At 47.7% G+C, this 18,269-nt stretch overlaps 1 protein-coding gene and 1 long non-coding RNA gene across 2 annotated transcripts; both read right to left on the bottom strand.

The window, feature by feature from the left end:
* Positions 1–651: 651 nt before the first annotated feature.
* LOC309828100 lies at positions 652–3,727 on the bottom strand. The gene is made up of 5 exons (XR_014297293.1): positions 3,613–3,727; positions 3,309–3,419; positions 3,144–3,183; positions 2,469–2,675; positions 652–1,559 (listed from the first exon to the last, which is right to left on the bottom strand). It is a non-coding gene; the product is annotated as an uncharacterized lncRNA (long non-coding RNA).
* A 4,378-nt stretch (positions 3,728–8,105) lies between these two features.
* LOC309828846 (heat shock 70 kDa protein 1B-like) lies at positions 8,106–10,584 on the bottom strand. Its single transcript, XM_082664428.1, has one exon. It carries the CDS (start codon positions 10,386–10,388, stop codon positions 8,463–8,465), a length of 1,926 nt encoding a protein of 641 aa, XP_082520554.1. The 5' UTR covers positions 10,389–10,584; the 3' UTR covers positions 8,106–8,462.
* Between the last annotated feature and the right edge of the window lie 7,685 nt (positions 10,585–18,269).

The raw sequence follows: 18,269 nt of genomic DNA, 5'->3' as shown, positions 1-18,269 counted from the left end.
AACCCGTGGTCAGGGAATAGCAATGGGAGCAGGTAACTGTGTCCTGTAGAGAGTACCAAACAGGGCAATTTCAAGGACGGAAAAAAAAAAGGCCTGGCAAAGACGATTAAGGAAAATAAAAGTTGGAAAAGATCTTTGCTGAGTGGGGACCAAGATGGAAACGTTCCATAGGAAAACAGATGCAAAAGATGTGCAGTATTTAAAAGATGAATTCTTTTTTAAAAAATGAATTATTAGGTACACAAACTGGTACAATCCACCTGGAGTAGTGATGGCAGGTAGAGAAACAGGCACTCTGAAGGAGACTGCTGTTACGAGTATAAACTGGGACAACTTTATGGAACATACATCATTACTTTAAATGCCCAAATCCTTTGACTCTGAAATTCTACTTTTGGAAATGTATTCTACAACACAACTTCAAATGGGTGCAAATTAATAGGGAATCAGCACTGGTATATACCATGACCAGGAACTCAAATGCCCCCTTACCAGAAGCTGGCTAATGTATAATACAGCCTTACAGCAACATACTCTTTACACGCTGGTGGGGAAATCTCCTTTATGAAGATGACAAATAGGAGCAGAGTATGCTTTTCCCCCATTTTTTTTTTTTTTTACTGCAGTGAAATACACATGAAATTTACCATCTTTACCATTTTTAAAAAATTTTTTATTGGGGTATCGTTGATTTACAATGTCATGTTAGTTTCAGGTATACAGCAAAGTGAATCAGGTATACATATATCCACTTTTTTGTTAAATTCTTTTCCCATATAGGCCATTACAGAGTATTCAGTAGAGTCCCCTGTGCTATACAATAGCTCTTTATCAGTTACCTTTTTTATATGTAGTAGCATGTATGTGTCAATCCTAATCTTCCAATCTATCCCCTCCCCCATCTTTACCACTTTTAAGCATAAAGTTCAGTGGTAACAAACACATTCATCACATTGAGCAACCATCACCACCATCCATCCCCGTAAACTCTTTTCATCTTCTAAAATGGAAACTCTATACCCATTGAACAGCAACTCTTCATTTCCTCATTCCCTGCCCCTGGCAACCACCAGTATATTCTTTTAAAATGTATCTGGACAACCTATGTTTTCACCAATTGATTAAAAGGCAAATTGGATGTCTGTGTCAATGGCGTAATAAAAACCTCAAATATAAGAATACTACCACAATCAATCTAGAAATCCTTAACATTGGTGTCAATATGTGGCAAATCTACTTTTTGTATGTGGCTGCAAGAGGTACAGCTAGATGTCAACTGTGATGCTCATTCACTGGTGGTTAACCTTTCATGTCCCTAAACCTTTCTGTACCGTCTTGTTTTCACTGAGACCAATCTATTTTTTATTTGCTTTAAAATATTTTATTGGAATCTTTTGGGTAAGACGAAGTAAAGGCCACCTAATTGATTTTGGTCCCCAAATTTCTAGGCAGTCTCCTCCACCCCAGGAGATTGACAGCTGCTCACGCGGGTTAATGCAGGAAAGTTCCAAGGATCTGTCCGACACCAGGTAAAGAATATCCTTTGTGTCAGCAAAATTCTAAAATTTCATAAAAGCAACACATATTAGTAACATGCAAGCGACTGGCAGTAAAGCATTAATCTAGGGCTTCCCTGGTGGCACAGTGGTTGAGAGTCTGCCCGCCAATGCAGGGGACACGGGTTCGAGCCCTGGTCTGGGAAGATTCCACATACAGTGGAGCAACTAGGCCCGTGAGCCACAACTACTGAGCCTGCGCGTCTGGAGCTTGTGCTCTGCAAAGAGAGGCCGTGATAGTGAGAGGCCCGCGCACTGCAATGAGGAGTGGCCCCCAGTTGCCGCAACTAGAGAAAGCCCTCGCACAGAAACGAAGACCTAACACAGCCATAAATAAATAAATAAATAAAATTTTAAAAAAAAAAAAAAAAGCATGGGGCTTCCCCGGTGGCGCAGTGGTTGAGAGTCCACCTGCCGATGCAGGGGACAGGGGTTCATGCCCCGGTCCGGGGAGATCCCACATGCCGCGGAGCGGCTGGGCTCGTGAGCCATGGCCGCTGAGCCTGCGCTCCGCAGCGGGAGAGCCCACAGCAGTGAGAGGCCCACATACCGCAAAAAATAAAAAAATTAAAAATAAAAAAAGCATGAATCATAGATACGGGGACAGGTTGGTAGTTATCAGAGGGAAAGGTGGTTAGGCAAAAAGGATCAACTGCACGGTGACTAGATTTATGGTGGTGATCGCTTTCTAGTGTACATAAATGTACAAAACGTTATGTTCCTGAAACTAATGTAGTTATATACCAGTTTTACTTTAAAAAAAGAAAAGTCTGGGTGGGCAGGGGAATTGCCACACAGTGTGGAAAGAAGCATAGAGTGAATCAGGTGGTTTCAAAGATCCTCAGAGACTCTAGTCCAACCAGGTCACCATTACCACTCTGGAGCTGGTAGAAAAACCAGCAAGAGACTTACCACAGTACCCAGGTAGAAGGCACGCTACTCTCCACTTCTTGTCACAGCTTGTTGATGAAGTGGCAGGAACCATTACCTGGGCATCCCAGCTATCCCAACAGCACTTCTCCAAGAGGAAAATTCCAAACTTTAGGCCTTCAGTCACCAGGCTATCCCTGAATCTCTGTGAAGGGGCACTGCCCCTGCTGGGCTTCCAAAGCTCTCAAGCTAGAAAGATGAAAGTAGGACCACCAATGAGAAATACAAGCAGAGTTACAGCCCTCCCATTGGCTCCTCTCAAAACTCCAAGTATCCAGTTCCCCAAATGAGTCAGAAATTAATTTTGACATCAGAATCAGCATCAGAGACTCTAGTCTGAGAAATCATCATCCCCAATTTAGGGAGACCTGGATCAAGGGAAGCCATTATGGGAAGGAATCTACAACATTCAAAGACAACAGCCCCAGTACAAGGACCTAGCAAATTAAGAATTCAGGGATGGGAAGTTCTGGAGAGAAAAGGAGTAGGAAACAAATTTAGAACTGCGGAGAACAGCTCCATCAAGGAGGCCCAGCATGCAAGGTAGTTTATAGTAGAAAAACAAGTGGACAAAACAGGTGTAGCAAGGCTTAAACAAAACTTTGGGGAGTTAAAAACGTGAGAGATACTAAGAGCGCCCGCACACCTAACACTCACCTTTATTCAAAAATAACACACCGGTGAACGTCTTAAACCCCTAATGGAGAAACGAGACACACGAATAAGTGGCTTCCCCGAGGCCAAATACTAGGGATCCCAACCCGGGGGATGGAGGTGCTCAGCGCGCTGCGGTGATGGCGTCAGCGAGACACTCAGAATCACCTGGGATCATCATCACCCCCCATCCTCCTCCAGAACAACCACGAGCCACTCCATATCGCACAATCCACTCGCCTTCGAGGCGCTGCGGACCCTCCTTCGAGAATCAGGGGCCTGGGAAAAAACCAGTGAGTTAGCAGAAGCCAGGGCGACTACCAGACGAGTCTCCCTGCCCTGGGCCGGGTCAGTTCCAAGCAGTGGAGTCACAGACACATCAGAAATTCTAGTCTGTAATGATACTTCATCCTGCTCAGCCCGAGACTTCGGTCCCCTCAGTGTCCAACACGGCCCTGAGGTACTGAGGTACCTGTACGCCGGCAGCTGTGCAAAGACGGCGCAGGCGGTCGCCTTCCTCTCGGAAGGTTGCACAGCTGCCGCCACGCGGATCCCAAACCCACCATCTTCCCCATCCACGAGTTCACTGCACAAAGAGAACAACGAGGCCTGGGCCAGGCCTTTTATTTACGGCGGCGTGGCGTCGGGGCCTGACGGGCCTATAGCTGTCTTCTGAGATGCCTGTCTCGACCCTCAGAATTTTCCCCATAGCTTGTCCAAACAAGACTAAAGTTAAGTGAAAGAGAGGCCATGAGTGAACGTTTCACATTCTTCTGGGCAAATATTCGGAGATGTTTTGTGAATTTTGAAAAACAAAAAACAGGCGACTTTACTGGCCAGGCCGGAGAACGTCCCCGACGCTGCCAGGTGCGCGCGCAGCTGAACGCTCTTCCTGGATGGCCTCCCAGATAGTCTAGTCCCTGCTTGTGTAACCAAAGGACTACTCTCTAGTTCTCACTTGTCCCGGTTTGGATTCGGGGGTCACACCAAGGGACTGTCACCCTGCTCTGTCTAGCCAGCGAAATCTGAATTTGCAAGACCTGTCAGGTACATTAAACTTCCTGTCCTTTTTTTTTTTTAAGCACCTTTATTAAGGTATAATTGTGTCCACTGAAAAAAAATGCACGACCTAAACGTTGAGAATCTGTTTTATTTGGTGGATAAAACTGAGGACTTAGGCCCAGGTCGCAGCCTCTCAGCCCTGAAGAGGTAAGGGAGGAGCCAGGCTACGTAAGAGTTTTTGCGAGAAAGATCGGGTAGTCGGCACTTCATAAGATTACTGTCAATTAGAGAAAACTAGGGATTTCCCTGGTGGCGCAGTGGTAAAGAGTCTGCCTGCCAATGCAGGGGACACGGGTTTGATCCCTGGTCCAGGAAGATCCCATATGCCGGGGAGCAACTAAGCCCCTGCGCCACAACTACTGAGCGTGTGGTCTAGAGCCTGCGTGCCACAGCTACTGAAGCCCGTGCCCCTAGAGCCCGTGTTCTGCAACAAGAAAAAGCCACCACAATGAGAAGCCCGCGCACCACAACGAAGAGTAGACCCCGATTGCTGCAACTAGAGAAAGCCCTCACGCAGCAGAGAAGACCCAGTGCAGCCAAAAAATAAAAAATTAATTAATTAAAATAATTAAAGAACCTCCATACTGTTCTCCATAGTGGCTGTATCTATTTACATTCTCACCAACAGTGCAAGAGGGTTCCCTTTCCTCCACACCCTCTCCAGCATTTGTTGTTTGTAGACTTTCTGATGATTCCCATCCTAACTGGTGTGAGTTGATACCTCATTGTAGCTTTTTTTTTTAACATCTTTATTGGAGTATAATTGCTTTACAATGGTGTGTTAGTTTCTGCTTTATAAAAAGTGAATCAGCTATACATATACATATATCCCCATATCTCCTCCCTCTTGCTTCTCCCTCCCACCCTCCCTATCCCACCCCTTTAGGTGGACACAAAGCACAGAGCTGATCTCCCTGTGCTAGGTGGCCTGCTTCCTACTAGCTATCTATTTTACATTTGGTAGTGTATATATGTCCACTATTGAGAACAGTGTGGAGGTTCCTTAAAAAACTAAAAATAGCCTTACCATATGATCCAGCAATCCCACTATTGGGCATATACCCAGAGAAAACCATAATTCAAAAAGACACATGCACCCCAATGTTCATTGCAGTACTATTTACAATAGCCAGGACATGGAAGCAACCTAAATGCCCGTCGACAGACGAATGGATAAGGAAGATGTGGTACAGATATACAATGGAATATTACTTAGCCATAAAAAGGAATGAAATTGGGTCACTTGTAGAGACGTGGGTGGATCTAGAGTCTGTCATACAGAGTGAAGTAACTCAGAGAAAAATATCGTATATAAACGCATATATGTGGAACCTAGAAAAATGGTACAGATGAACCGGTTTGCAGGGCAGAAATAGAGACACAGATGTAGAGAACAAACGTATGGACACCAACGGGGGAAAGTGGCAGGGGAGATGGTGGTGGGATGAACTGGGAGATTGGGATTGACATATATACACTAATATGTATAAAATAGATAACTAATAAGAACCTGCTGTATAAAAAATAAATACAATTAAATTAAAAAAAAAAAAGAAAACCAGACATTTCAAGTTAATGAATTTAACTAAACATGCCGCAACAAAGATCCCATGTGCCGCCACGAAGACTCGGCGCAGCCGAAAATAAATATTTTTAGAAAACCTCTTCCAAGAATCCTATAGTATTCATCTGTTTATTTGACATATTTCTCAGCTCCCAGTGGTTGAGTTCCACCTGTGGTTGATGTTGCAAAATGACTTTAAGTTTCAGGAAGTGTATATGTACAGGTAGGTGATGACTTCTCATATTCTAAAGTGGCTGTTTTTATTGGCTGTGCTGCGCCGCTTGCAAGATCTTAGGATTGAACCCAGGCCCGCAGTGAAAGCGCCGAGTCCTAACCACTGGGAGACCAGGGAATTTCGTGATGTTGCTTTTAATGAACCATTTCCCTAATGAGGACTCATGAAAGTAGTTGGCCCAGCTTCAGGAATTCTCTTTGGCCCGTTAAACCGTTGCTGGCGATTTCCCTAACCTTTATCATCACTGCTGCTGCCAGTGATTCAACACTTTAAGGCCTTGGAAGGCTTCCAGCTCTGGTTCACAGCAGAAAGCCCCTTGCCACCAGCTGCTGCTCCTGGAAGCACTGACACCTTCCTGTCCTGCCTCTCTTGGGTCCCCATACCTCTAAAAACATAATCATCTGGTGCAGTGGCTTTTTCTCAACTTTGGCTGAAACACTGAGACAATTTTAATTCTATACAATTAGTTGGCCTACTTCCAGGCCAATTTCTTGGCCTGACTCTTGCGGGACTGGTATCAGTATTTCTTTAGCTTCCCAAATGATCTCAATATACCACTGGGCTGGAGAACCATGGCTCCAATGATTTGAAGTTACCAAGGTTTATTCCGTCTATTGCCTGACTGGTTAAATTTTTTAAAAGTTAAGCAAGCCCCCAATTTCTGCTGCTGCAGCAGTTAAACTGCACATACTATATGCTATGGTCAGAGCCTATAATATTACCGTTCACCTATCTTGTAAGTAAGACCGGCCTTTGAGAATTGGCCCAGGAACCAAAACTATACTGTTTCCTTTACAAGCTTTTCTTTTACAAGGCTTCCCATACTTTGTCATTCCTAAGATGTTTCAGTTTCCCAGAGAGGAAGGATTTATTGAAAGATAAAACACAGGGAACTTTAATTTGATTCTGGAGTAGATATTCCCAGGCTCAGTTTTTGGAAAAAGAAGGTTGGGATTTATCAGGCTAGAGGAAATGTTAAGGATGTTTAACTGCTCCAGTGAGAAGCAGCCCCTAGGGAAGGAAGGGCTTGTGTGGGAGGAACGCCCATCTCCCCATCTTCCCAGATCTATGCTGCGCAGCTTTTATTTCCTCTTCGTTCATAATTAAATGTGCTATTAAGTTGCTTTTGTTTTGAGACTGTCCATGAAAAGAACAAAAAGGCTACTGATTGTTAAAACTGGGGTAAAACCACCACTTACAGCCAGACAGGAACCACCCACACTAGCCCCAGTGTTCAGGCAGTGTGAAAAAACCCTGGCCCCCAGATCATCACTTGTTCCTCCCTAGTTTTGCTCTGGATATAGCTTAAGTGACCACCTCCACATGGCTACCTATGAAAAAGAAACTTTACAATACCTAAGTTAGAGGGTGGTGTGATGAGAACAACTGAGGATTACTGGAGTGACTCAGAGAAACAGGTGCAGTGCCTGGCCCATTCCTCTTTATTGCCATGCCCCCCAACTCTCAGTATCTCACTCCCCCAGACCCTCAGTTGAATAACTGCAGCTCCAGTGACCTTCGTTGAACATGTTGCTTTCCTACAGCACATTTCTGCTCAAAATGATCTAGATCTTTGGAACTGAGGCCATTCAGACAAATGCTTTATTTTGAAAGGAGGCAACCAAAACTAAGAGGCTAAATAATTTGCACTAACTCACTCAACTGGGATTTATAAAACAGAGTATGAATCTGCATCTCATTTTTACTGTTTTGTCCACCCCTAAATTCATAAATAAAAGACTGGAAGACTCACAGGTCTAGTAAGAAATGAACAGCTCTGCACACAGTGAGTGCAAGACCCTAAGGAACCATGAACCCCTCTCAACACTGCCTTTAACACCACAACAATCTCTCCTCCCCAAAACCCTACGGCAGCTCCCATCCCTACTTGTACCTAAAACAAACCCCACCCCAATCAAAATGGGCACTTGGAATTTGTTTTCTGTCATGGATGTGATTTACCACCTACAATAAAGTCCCAACAAAAACAGCCATACCCACGGCTCCAAATACGTATGATACTCTCTTCAGAAGTACAGCCCTTTCATGGTCTATGGATTTCAGAGAAGAAACTATTATCTCTCCCCAAATAAAAGCAGACATACATATTTAACATTTTATTCTTATTCCTTAAGCATACACATTTTTAATTCCATGAGTTTTGGTATGTTTACAAAGCAAAATATAGGACAGAAGGTGGCAGTGTTAATCCATTTGACAGGGGGAAAAAAAAAGGAAAGCGCCCCTTACACTACCAACTTACATGAAACGCAAATAATTGTGGTGAACACATTGGTTATAGCATACAGAAATAACAAAGACAAGCAAGCTAATTATTAAAGGTTAAAAGCTAACCTTAGAATGAACTGATATAGTAGCGGACTAACATACAGGGAAATAACCAAGGTCCTTGGGTCTCCTCTGTCTGAAAGGGGAATACAGGGAAACAATAGTAAGTCCCCTAATCCACCTCCTCAATGGTGGGGCCAGATCCAGAGCCCCCTTTAGGGGCCTGGGCCCCAAAGCCGCCAGCCCCGGGGCCACCCGGCCCCTGGTACAGTCCGCTGATGATGGGGTTACACACCTGCTCCAGCTCCTTCCTCTTGTGCTCAAACTCGTCCTTCTCGGCCAAGGTGTTGGCGTCCAGCCACGAAATCACCTCCTGGCACTTGTCCAGCACCTTCTTCTTGTCGGCCTCGCTGATCTTGCCCTTCAGCCCCTCATCCTCCACGGCGCTCTTCATGTTGAAGGCGTACGACTCCAGGGCGTTCTTGGCAGACACCCTCTCGCGCTGGACCTCGTCCTCGGCTTTGTACTTCTCCGCCTCCTGCACCATGCGCTCGATCTCCTCCTTGCTCAGCCGGCCCTTGTCGTTGGTGATGGTGATCTTGTTGGCCTTGCCCGTGCTCTTGTCCATGGCCGTGACGTTCAGGATGCCATTGGCGTCGATGTCGAAGGTCACCTCGATCTGGGGCACTCCCCTGGGCGCCGGTGGGATGCCGCTCAGCTCGAAGCGCCCCAGCAGGTTGTTGTCCCGCGTCATGGCCCTCTCGCCCTCGTACACCTGGATCAGCACGCCGGGCTGGTTGTCCGAATAGGTGGTGAAGATCTGCGTCTGCTTGGTGGGGATGGTGGAGTTGCGCTTGATCAGGGCAGTCATCACGCCCCCAGCCGTCTCCAGCCCCAGCGACAGGGGAGCCACGTCCAGCAGCAGCAGGTCCTGCACGTTCTCAGACTTGTCTCCCATCAGGATGGCTGCCTGCACCGCCGCCCCATAGGCCACCGCCTCGTCGGGGTTGATGCTCTTGTTGAGGTCGCGCCCATTGAAGAAGTCCTGCAGCAGCTTCTGCACCTTGGGGATGCGGGTGGAGCCCCCCACCAGGACCAGGTCGTGGACCTGAGCCTTGTCCAGCTTGGCGTCGCGCAGAGCCTTCTCCACGGGCTCCAGGGTGCTCCGGAACAGGTCCGAGCACAGCTCTTCGAACCGCGCCCTGGTGATGGACGTGTAGAAGTCGATGCCCTCGAACAGGGAATCGATCTCCAGGCTGGCCTGGGTGCTGGACGACAGGGTCCTCTTGGCCCTCTCGCAGGCGGTGCGCAGTCGCCTCACGGCCCGCTTGTTCTGGCTGATGTCCTTCTTGTGCTTCCTCTTGAACTCCTCCACGAAGTGGTTCACCAGCCTGTTGTCGAAGTCCTCCCCACCCAGGTGGGTGTCCCCGGCCGTGGCCTTCACCTCGAAGATGCCGTCGTCGATCGTCAGGATGGACACGTCGAACGTGCCCCCGCCCAGGTCAAAGATGAGCACGTTGCGCTCCCCCTTGCCCGTCCGGTCCAGGCCGTAGGCGATGGCGGCAGCCGTGGGCTCGTTGATGATCCTCAGCACGTTCAGCCCCGCGATCACCCCGGCATCCTTGGTGGCCTGGCGCTGCGAGTCGTTGAAGTAGGCCGGCACAGTGATCACCGCGTTGCTTACCGGGTGGCCCAGGTACGCCTCGGCGATCTCCTTCATCTTGGTCAGCACCATCGACGAGATCTCCTCGGGGTAGAACGCCTTGGTCTCCCCCTTGTAGCTCACCTGCACCTTGGGCTTGTCACCGTCGTTGATCACCCGGAAAGGCCAGTGCTTCATGTCCGACTGCACCACAGGGTCGCCAAACTTGCGGCCGATCAGCCGCTTCGCGTCGAACACGGTGTTCTGTGGGTTCAGCGCCACCTGGTTCTTGGCCGCGTCGCCGATGAGCCGCTCGGTGTCCGTGAAGGCCACGTAGCTGGGGGTGGTGCGGTTGCCCTGATCGTTGGCGATGATCTCTACTTTGCCGTGCTGGAACACCCCCACGCAGGAGTAGGTGGTGCCCAGATCGATGCCAATGGCCGTGCTTTTCGCCATGCCGGTGTCCTGTCCTCTCGGCTCCGCAACGAACTTCAGACCTGAAAACGGCCAACGAGTTCAGCGACGAGGAGCTCGGTTCTTTCGGATTCCGAAACCGAACGCGCCGGTGCCGCTCGGGGTGGTGTTCGCAAAGAGTGTGTCTGCAGAAGCTGCTCTCACCAACCACACGAATTTTAGTAGCTCTCTCAAGGCTCGCCGTTTCTCTGAGGGCTGCTCTGTGTTTATAATTTTTCAACAAGCTCCGCCTTTTCCCTCCTCAGCCAATCACCGAGCTCAGTGTGGCTGCCGGGTCGGGAATATTCCAGGGGTTTCTCCTCAGGTCCTGCCCCCTGGTTTTCTGGGACCAATCAGCCCCGTGGGTGCCACCCCTCCCAGAACTCTCCAGACTCTTCTCGGATTCGCTGGAGGAAACGGGAGTCCTAAGGGGAGGGGGGAGAGGCCCTGGGAAGAGTCGTTGTTGACTCCGCCCACACAGTCTCCGTTTCCCTGGTGAGCCGCCTGCCAAGTAGTTGGCTGTCGACCGGAAGGATGAGTCCTAGGCTTGTAATAAGTAGGGCGGTGAGAGTCTCGTGGGGCTCAAATAAGTTTGGTTGTTTAAAGTAGGATTAGGGGGTACACGATTCCGGGGAGACCCAAATTACAGAAAGATCCGGAGTTTCTCTAAGAGGGTGGGGTATCTGTGGCCCAAAGAGACGCTGATTGGAGCCTGACGCTGATGGAAGCAGCCACGTTTGGACCGGTTCGCGGAGGGGCCAGGCTGCCTGAGAATTGCCTTGGCCCTCCCGGCGTTTTTCCCATCTTATTTTTAAAGTAGGACGGACAAGGAAAGAGATAATGAAGTATAGTTTTGGCGTCATCTTTAGCCCTATATGGATGGAATATCTGGGGATGGGAGAATTTGAATTTTCAAAAGAAAAGTAATCAGGTAAACAGACGGTTCTTAAATTGGAGAAGTTCCCAACGCCTTAAAAGGGACGCGTTCGGTCAGGGGCGTGGGGAGGGAAGGGCAGGGTTGGATCCACCGCGCCCCTGTCCCCGCCCAGAATCGCTCCGGTTTTCCTCGGGCTGGACTGGGACTTGAGAAAGAAAAATGATCTCTATAGAAATTCAGCTATCGGGCTTCCCTGGTGGCGCAGTGGTAGAGAGTCTGCCTGCTGATGCAGGGGACACGGGTTCCTTCCCCGGTCCGGGAAGATCCCACATCATCCCGCGGAGCGGCTGAGCCCGTGAGCCATGGCCGCTGAGCCTGCGCATCCGGAGCCTGTGCTCCGCAACAGAGGCCCGTGTGCCGCAAAAAAAAAAAAAAAGAAAGAAAGAAATTCAGCTATCATTAGGCCTTTGGGGCTTCTCCCAGTTCCTCATCTTTCCCAGCCTGTGTTCCGGGCCACCCCCCTGTTTCCTTTATGCCTTCTTTTTTTTTTGGGGGGGGTACGCGGGCCTGCTCACTATTGTGGCCTCTCCCGTTGCGGAGCACAGGCTTCGGACGCGGAGGCTCAGCGGCCATGGCTCACGGGCCCAGCCGCTCCGCGGCATGTGGGATCTATCCCAGACCGGGGCACGAACCCGTGTCCCCTGCATCGGCAGGCGGACTCTCTACCACTGCGCCACCAGGGATGCCCCTTTCTGCCTTCTTCATTCCCGGTTCAGCCTCGGATGATTGGTGGTGCCAGGATTAATCTAAGTCCGGAATTCGGCCTTCTGCCTTGTCACTTGCAGCCTCTAGGCTGTCCACCGCTTTAAAATAAATGTGATGTGGTGATGAGCCTGCGAGGGCGGGGCGGGAATGTTCACTCCTCTTTAACAGCATCATATGCTACAGCAGGTTGGCAGGTGGCTCACTTAAAAGCAAACTGGTCGGGATGGTGCTGTAAAGTGGGAGAGGTTGGCGGGACCCAGATTCTAGCTCCTTTAAAACTTCACATTATTTGCTCTGCACGTAATTCTTCCACTTAGTTTTTTAGCCTGGATTTCAACTTTCTCTGCGTTACCTTTCTTCCTGTTTTAGATACAATTTTATATTTGGTAATTTGTTTTGGCCTTTGTTTCTTCATCCTTTGTGTGAAATGCCAGACCCCTTGTTAGGCGGCTAAAATGAAAATTTGAGGGACATTAAAGGAACAGTGCGGGGTTCACAACCCATAGAAAAATAGACTCATTGCTGTACTCACATGTCTTGAGCATAGAAAACATAAGAGCACAAGTGGGAGGAGGCAGGGTTTTTTTTCTATTTGTTTATTTATTTATTTATTTTGGTTGCTTTGGGTCTTCATTGGTGAGCGCAAGCTTTTCTCTAGTTGCGGTGAGCGGGGGCTACTCTTTGTTGTGCTGCGCGGGCTTCTCATTGTGGTGGCTTCTCTCGTTGTGGAACACGGGCTCTAGAGCACAGGCTCAGTAGTTGTAGCGCACGGGCTCAGTTGCTCGACGGCATGTGGGCATGAACCTATGTCCCCTGCATTGGCAGGCAGATTCCTCTTTTTTTTTTTAATATAAATCTATTTATTTATTTATTTTTGGCTGTGTTGGGTCTTCGTTGCTGAGCGGGGGCTCTCTCTAGTTACGGGGAGCTACTCTTCGTTGTGGTACGCGGGCTTCTCATTGGGTGGCTTCTGTTGTTGGGAGCATGGGCTCTAGGTGTGCAGGCTTCAATAGTTGTGGCACGTGGGCTCAACAGTTGTGGCTCGCAGGCTCTAGAACACAGGCTCAGTAGTTGTGGCGCATGGGCTTTGTTGTTCTGCAGCATGTGGGGTCTTCCCCGACCAGGGCTCGAACCCGAGTCCTCTGCTTTGGCAGGTGGATTCTTAACCACTACGCCACCAGGGAAGCCCAGCAGGCAGTTTCTGATGAAGGGAAGAAATCTCGCTTTTGAACACTTTTGCTCAATTGGCATTCTTTACACACACACCTGTCCATCAAAACACCTTTTCCTGGAATCCAAGGGTATTCATTTGTTTATTCTGTAATTTGCTCAGGCTAAACTAAACTGATGTTGCAAAAAGATTGCTTTAACAAACCTGTGTGTCTTTCTCTGTGCAGGTAGGTGATAACTTTTTTTACTTTCAGATGTGACCCCCTAATGAATCACCTCCTTAATCTAGTCAAACTGGCCAAAGTTCAGGAATTTTCCATTTCTTTATGCAATATCTGGCTGGGGATTCCCCAAACTTACATCTTAGCTGCCCAGTATAGGAACACTTCCAGAGACCCTTAACCTCACCCCCTCCTTCTGGAAGCTTCCTCACCATCAGCTGCTACCAGCAGCACTTCTGGATTCACTCTTTCCTTCTCTCCAAATTTGCAGTTGTATTCCTCTGTTGGTTTGAAGCAAAGGGTATCATTGTCTCCACTGCCAGGCAGGTAGAGGATGTGAGAGGGCCTCAAATCTTGTGGCTGCTGGCTTAGCAGAAAAAAAGCCACTCGAAAATGCTGTTTTTCTTGAATCGGGTAGTCAGCCGCACATCGTATTTGACCTACCTTTTGCATTAAGTTTCTCTCTGTGGACTGGCCTGTAAACCTAAGCATCTGTATTCCTTTTCCATTTCCTACAAGGGGAGAGTCTCCTGAATTTTGTCTTTCCTTTTGCACTGGACACTTCCGAATGCAGAAACTCAGTTACCGGTTTACTTGGTGTCTAAGGAGATTATATGAACCCCAAGAGATTTTTCAGAACTTTAATTTGATTAGCTTTGGAATTAGGTTTTTATCGGGTTTGGTGTTTGGAAGGATCAAGGCTCAGTTTCCCCAAGGCTGACGGGCTGTCAGGTAAAATTTAAGGGTGGGGGATGGGAGAGAGAGTGCCAAGAAAGCTGACCGCCGGCGACAGGAAGCTTGGGGGAGGGGAACCTTTCTCACCCCGAGGCTGCGGGATCTTGTTTCTTCTCTCCTTTTTCCTACAGTTTTTCAAACAGTATTGTTTTCTCCTCAATTCTATTTGTTTTAAAAGATAGTATAATTCTAGGTTTATCAGAAGAACGCAAAAGAGATAACTGATATGAAACCTAGAGCCAGGATTTTTTTTTTAACATCTTTATTAGAGTATAATTGCTTTACGGTGGTGTGTTGGTTTCTGCTCTATAACAAAGTGAATCAGTTATACATATACATATGTTCCCATATTTCTTCCCTCTTGCGTCTCCCTCCCTCCCACCCTCCCTATCCCACCCCTCCAGGCGGTCACAAAGCACCGAGCTGGTCTCCCTGTGCTATGCGGCTGCTTCCCACTAGCTATCTACCTTACGTTTGGTAGTGTATATATGTCCATGCCTCTCTCTCGCTTTGCCACAGTTTACCCTTCCCCCTCCCCATATCCTCAAGTCCATTCTCTAGTAGGTCTGTGTCTTTTTTCCTGTCTTATCCCTAGGTTCTTCATGACATTTTTTTCCCCTTAAATTCCATATATATGTGTTAGCATACGGTATTTGTCTTTCTCTTTCTGACTTACTTCACTCTGTATGACAGACTCTAGGTCCATCCACCTCACTACAAATAGCTCAATTTCGTTTCTTTTTATGAGCCAGGCATTTTTAACCATCAAATGGCAAAGGCTTCAAAGACCTGGGAACCCTGCTAATTTCCAGCAGCATGGAAAAAAACCTGGGTTTGCATCTGGACTCTACTTCGTTGTTGAAGCTGTTTTTCTTTCTTTCACAATGAAGTACTTGTAAGTTAACTAAATTACACATCTCTGTATCTCTAAATTAGAATTAACTATTTCATAGGATGACGACTACAAGGATAATACTTACAAGGCCTTAGTTCAGTGTCAGTGACAGAGTAGTGTTCAAAAGTTTGCTCCCTTCTCCCTTCTTTTGTTGGGGTCCCACACCCTCTCAGGTCTGTTATATCTCAATCATTCTTACTGAAGGTGGGGGGTTAATACCAGGACTATAGTATTACTTTCAGTTTACCATAGAAACTATCTTAAGATTTTTAGGCAGAGCCCTTCAGCCAAACCTTTACATTTTCAAACACAAGCACAAAAGAGCAGAGATTTAGTGGCTTGGTCTGGTCACCTAGACATAATTACAGAACCAGTGACTGAACCTACATGTCCTCATACTTTCTATTTTGGACTCCTCCCGATGCTGGCACGTAGACCTTACCCTTTCACTCTAAAAAGAAGAAAACAAATGGCCATAGAAGATAGTTAAGAGTGAATGTCAGGGCTCTGCCCGCATCTTGGGCACCATGGGGGGTGTGTGACCAGCAGGTATTCCCCTCCAGGCTGTTGCTTCTGACTCGCAACCATCTCCCCCATCGCCCCACCCCCACCCCACCCTTCCAGCTTCTCCCAGAACCGTCTCTTCTTCCCTTCATCCCAGACTGGTCGGTTATTATGAGGGGAAAGGAGGGGGAGCCCCGTTAGTAAGGCTAGGCTGGCACCCAGTTCAAAGAATCTCCTGGAAACTAAATGTAGAGCCGTGACTAAGCTTGATATCCTAGAGTGGGGTTGGGGGGTAGGGAGACATGGGTGGGGCAGTTTGTTTGTTAAGGGCTGTTCCTACGAGTCAGTCCCCGCCTTCAAGCCCAGAGAACTCCAGAAAGTTCCTGGCACAGCCTGAAACGGGGGCAAGGAGCCAGAAGCCCTAAGACCCCGAGAAAATGGGGCGGGGCGGGGCCTGACGGTAGGGCTGGCCGCGGAGGCTGCCTGTCCGGTGCCGGCGTTTTTCGGTTGTTTTTTCAAAATGGGATTAAAGAAGTAAAGAAAGGAGAGACCTTTAGAGTTTCACTCAAACTCGCTAATTTATTGGATGAAAACACTGGAAAGGTTCGTAACTGATACTAGGAAGCCGGATGAACTGGGTGGCCAGACGGGAGAAGGCCCCACCGCCCTGTGCAGGGACAGGCCATAGATGGGAGCTTGCTGGCTTGTCTCTGCCGCTTCCCCACCCGACTCTAGTCCCTGGTTCTCGTGGGGACGTTTCGAGGGGTAAAATGGTTGAAGACCCTCGGGGGTGATTCTGGCCTTCCGCACTCCCCCGCCTTCCCACCCTGTTTGCCCCTCTGTGCCCTCTGCTCCGATCCTCTGCTGGGCTGGACAGGGGCCCGCGGGGTGGGGCGGGTTGACCTCGGCATCCCGAATTCGCAGCGCTACGTGATCCCTTAACGTCTCTAAATGAGCTGGAGCTAGGAGAGGGCGAGGGGGCTGGTGGGGTTGCTCTCACAGAACTGCACTGGATACTTTACGGGTGACCCTCGGGGGCGGATTTAAGGCGATCAGTTGGCGTAAAGTATGATGACAGTTACCGTTTCTTATTCCTAGCGTGAGGACCTCCCCCTCAGAAATCGCCAATATTGGTTTTTCACCTGAAACAACCTCTTTTAACTGAAAGCCCATGCTTCTGCCCACTTCTTTCACATTTATAAACGTTTTTGTTGTTTTGGTATCTTTTCTTCATTTTTGATGACAGAACCCTGTTAAACACCAGGAATAACAGTATGTATGTTACTAATCACACAATATCTTGGATTTAAAAGACATAAAATTAGTCGCATTACCATAGCCACCTGCCTTCTGAGGGCTGGCATAGGGAGACAGGTGAGATTGGAATTAGGGAAGGTATTAAATTTAAAAAACTCTTTCCTCATCTACAGTTATCTCGATGCACCTCCTCTCCCCCAAAGTTCCTGCTACTACCCAAAACACCACTTTCTCCAGGGATGGCATTGCATTCTCTTTGCGAGTTCTGCAATTCCCTCAGCTTCATCTGGAACTTAAAAAGTGATTATTTTCAAAGTACTCCGTGCAAGGGTATATGTTATCAAGGCAATAACATACAGACTTCTTAGTATCAATAAAACACCCTCAATAACCTTAACTGATTTAGCCATAGGAACTCATTTTCTCCAAGGTAATTTCTGGAGATTTCCCTAACCTCTCTATCAAAGGTGTTTCTTAGGTCCTTCCCAGTCTCCACCCTTTTCCACCCACCCTCCCCCAACCCTTGCTACCTCCCCCTAAAGTAGTGGTAGTGGCTGCTTGAAGAGTTACTGTGTTGTGTGCAGATGACAGTCGCAAATGTTACTGCAGCTCTATGGGGTAGAGGAGGTCCTGTAGCAAATGCATACCTCCATAAAGGTTGACTTACATTGTGGCTAGACTCCACAGCGCTACAGTTCAACTACCCTGAGGATTAAACGTGTCTTTACAAACTGTCCTGTAAGTCTAAGCATTTCCATTTCCAAACTTGCAGGGCAAGGTCTACCTATACATGTTATTCCCATAATATTGGATTTTCTTCAAAGGCAAGTATTTAGTGAAAGGTTTGGTGGGCCTTGAAGTATACAAATTCACAAAGTGCTTTTATAGAATGTTGACACAATTTTTTTTTTCTGCTTTTGGCGAAGTAAATTCACATAACATAAAATGAACCATTTTAAAGTGTACAACTTAGTGGTACCTAGCCCATTCCCATGTTATGCAATCACCACCACTACCTAGTTCCAAAATCTTTGTAAACCCCAGACACAACTGACTTTTAAAAGGGCTCACTCCCCAAGCCTTGAGGATTGTGCCAGGCCTTTTCCAACAAAGAGGCTGTGGAGGAGATTACTTCTAGGATGCTAGCAGCTAGCGTATGAAGCATCTCAAGGGGAAGCAAGTCTGTGGTAAGTCTTCCTGGTACAGGGCTGCAAGTTTTTTCTACCACTCTTCTAAATAAACAAATACTAAACCTCTGTCATCAACCCTATTGTTTATCTGACATAATTGTTTCGATCATACAGAGTTAAAGCAGAAAGAATACTGATTGTGAAATCCAGAGTAGAAACATAACCCAGAACCAGACATGCACACACAAAGCCCTGTGGACTTGGGGCAGCAGGGCAAAAACCAATAAACCCAGAGTTGGAATCCAGGTTCAACATTTTTGCTGAACTGAT

This window comes from Grampus griseus (genome assembly GCF_964374135.1).
Source record: "Grampus griseus genome assembly, chromosome: 10".
Classification (NCBI taxonomy): Eukaryota; Metazoa; Chordata; class Mammalia; order Artiodactyla; family Delphinidae; genus Grampus; species Grampus griseus.
This window is presented reverse-complemented; position numbering and strand designations above follow the sequence as displayed.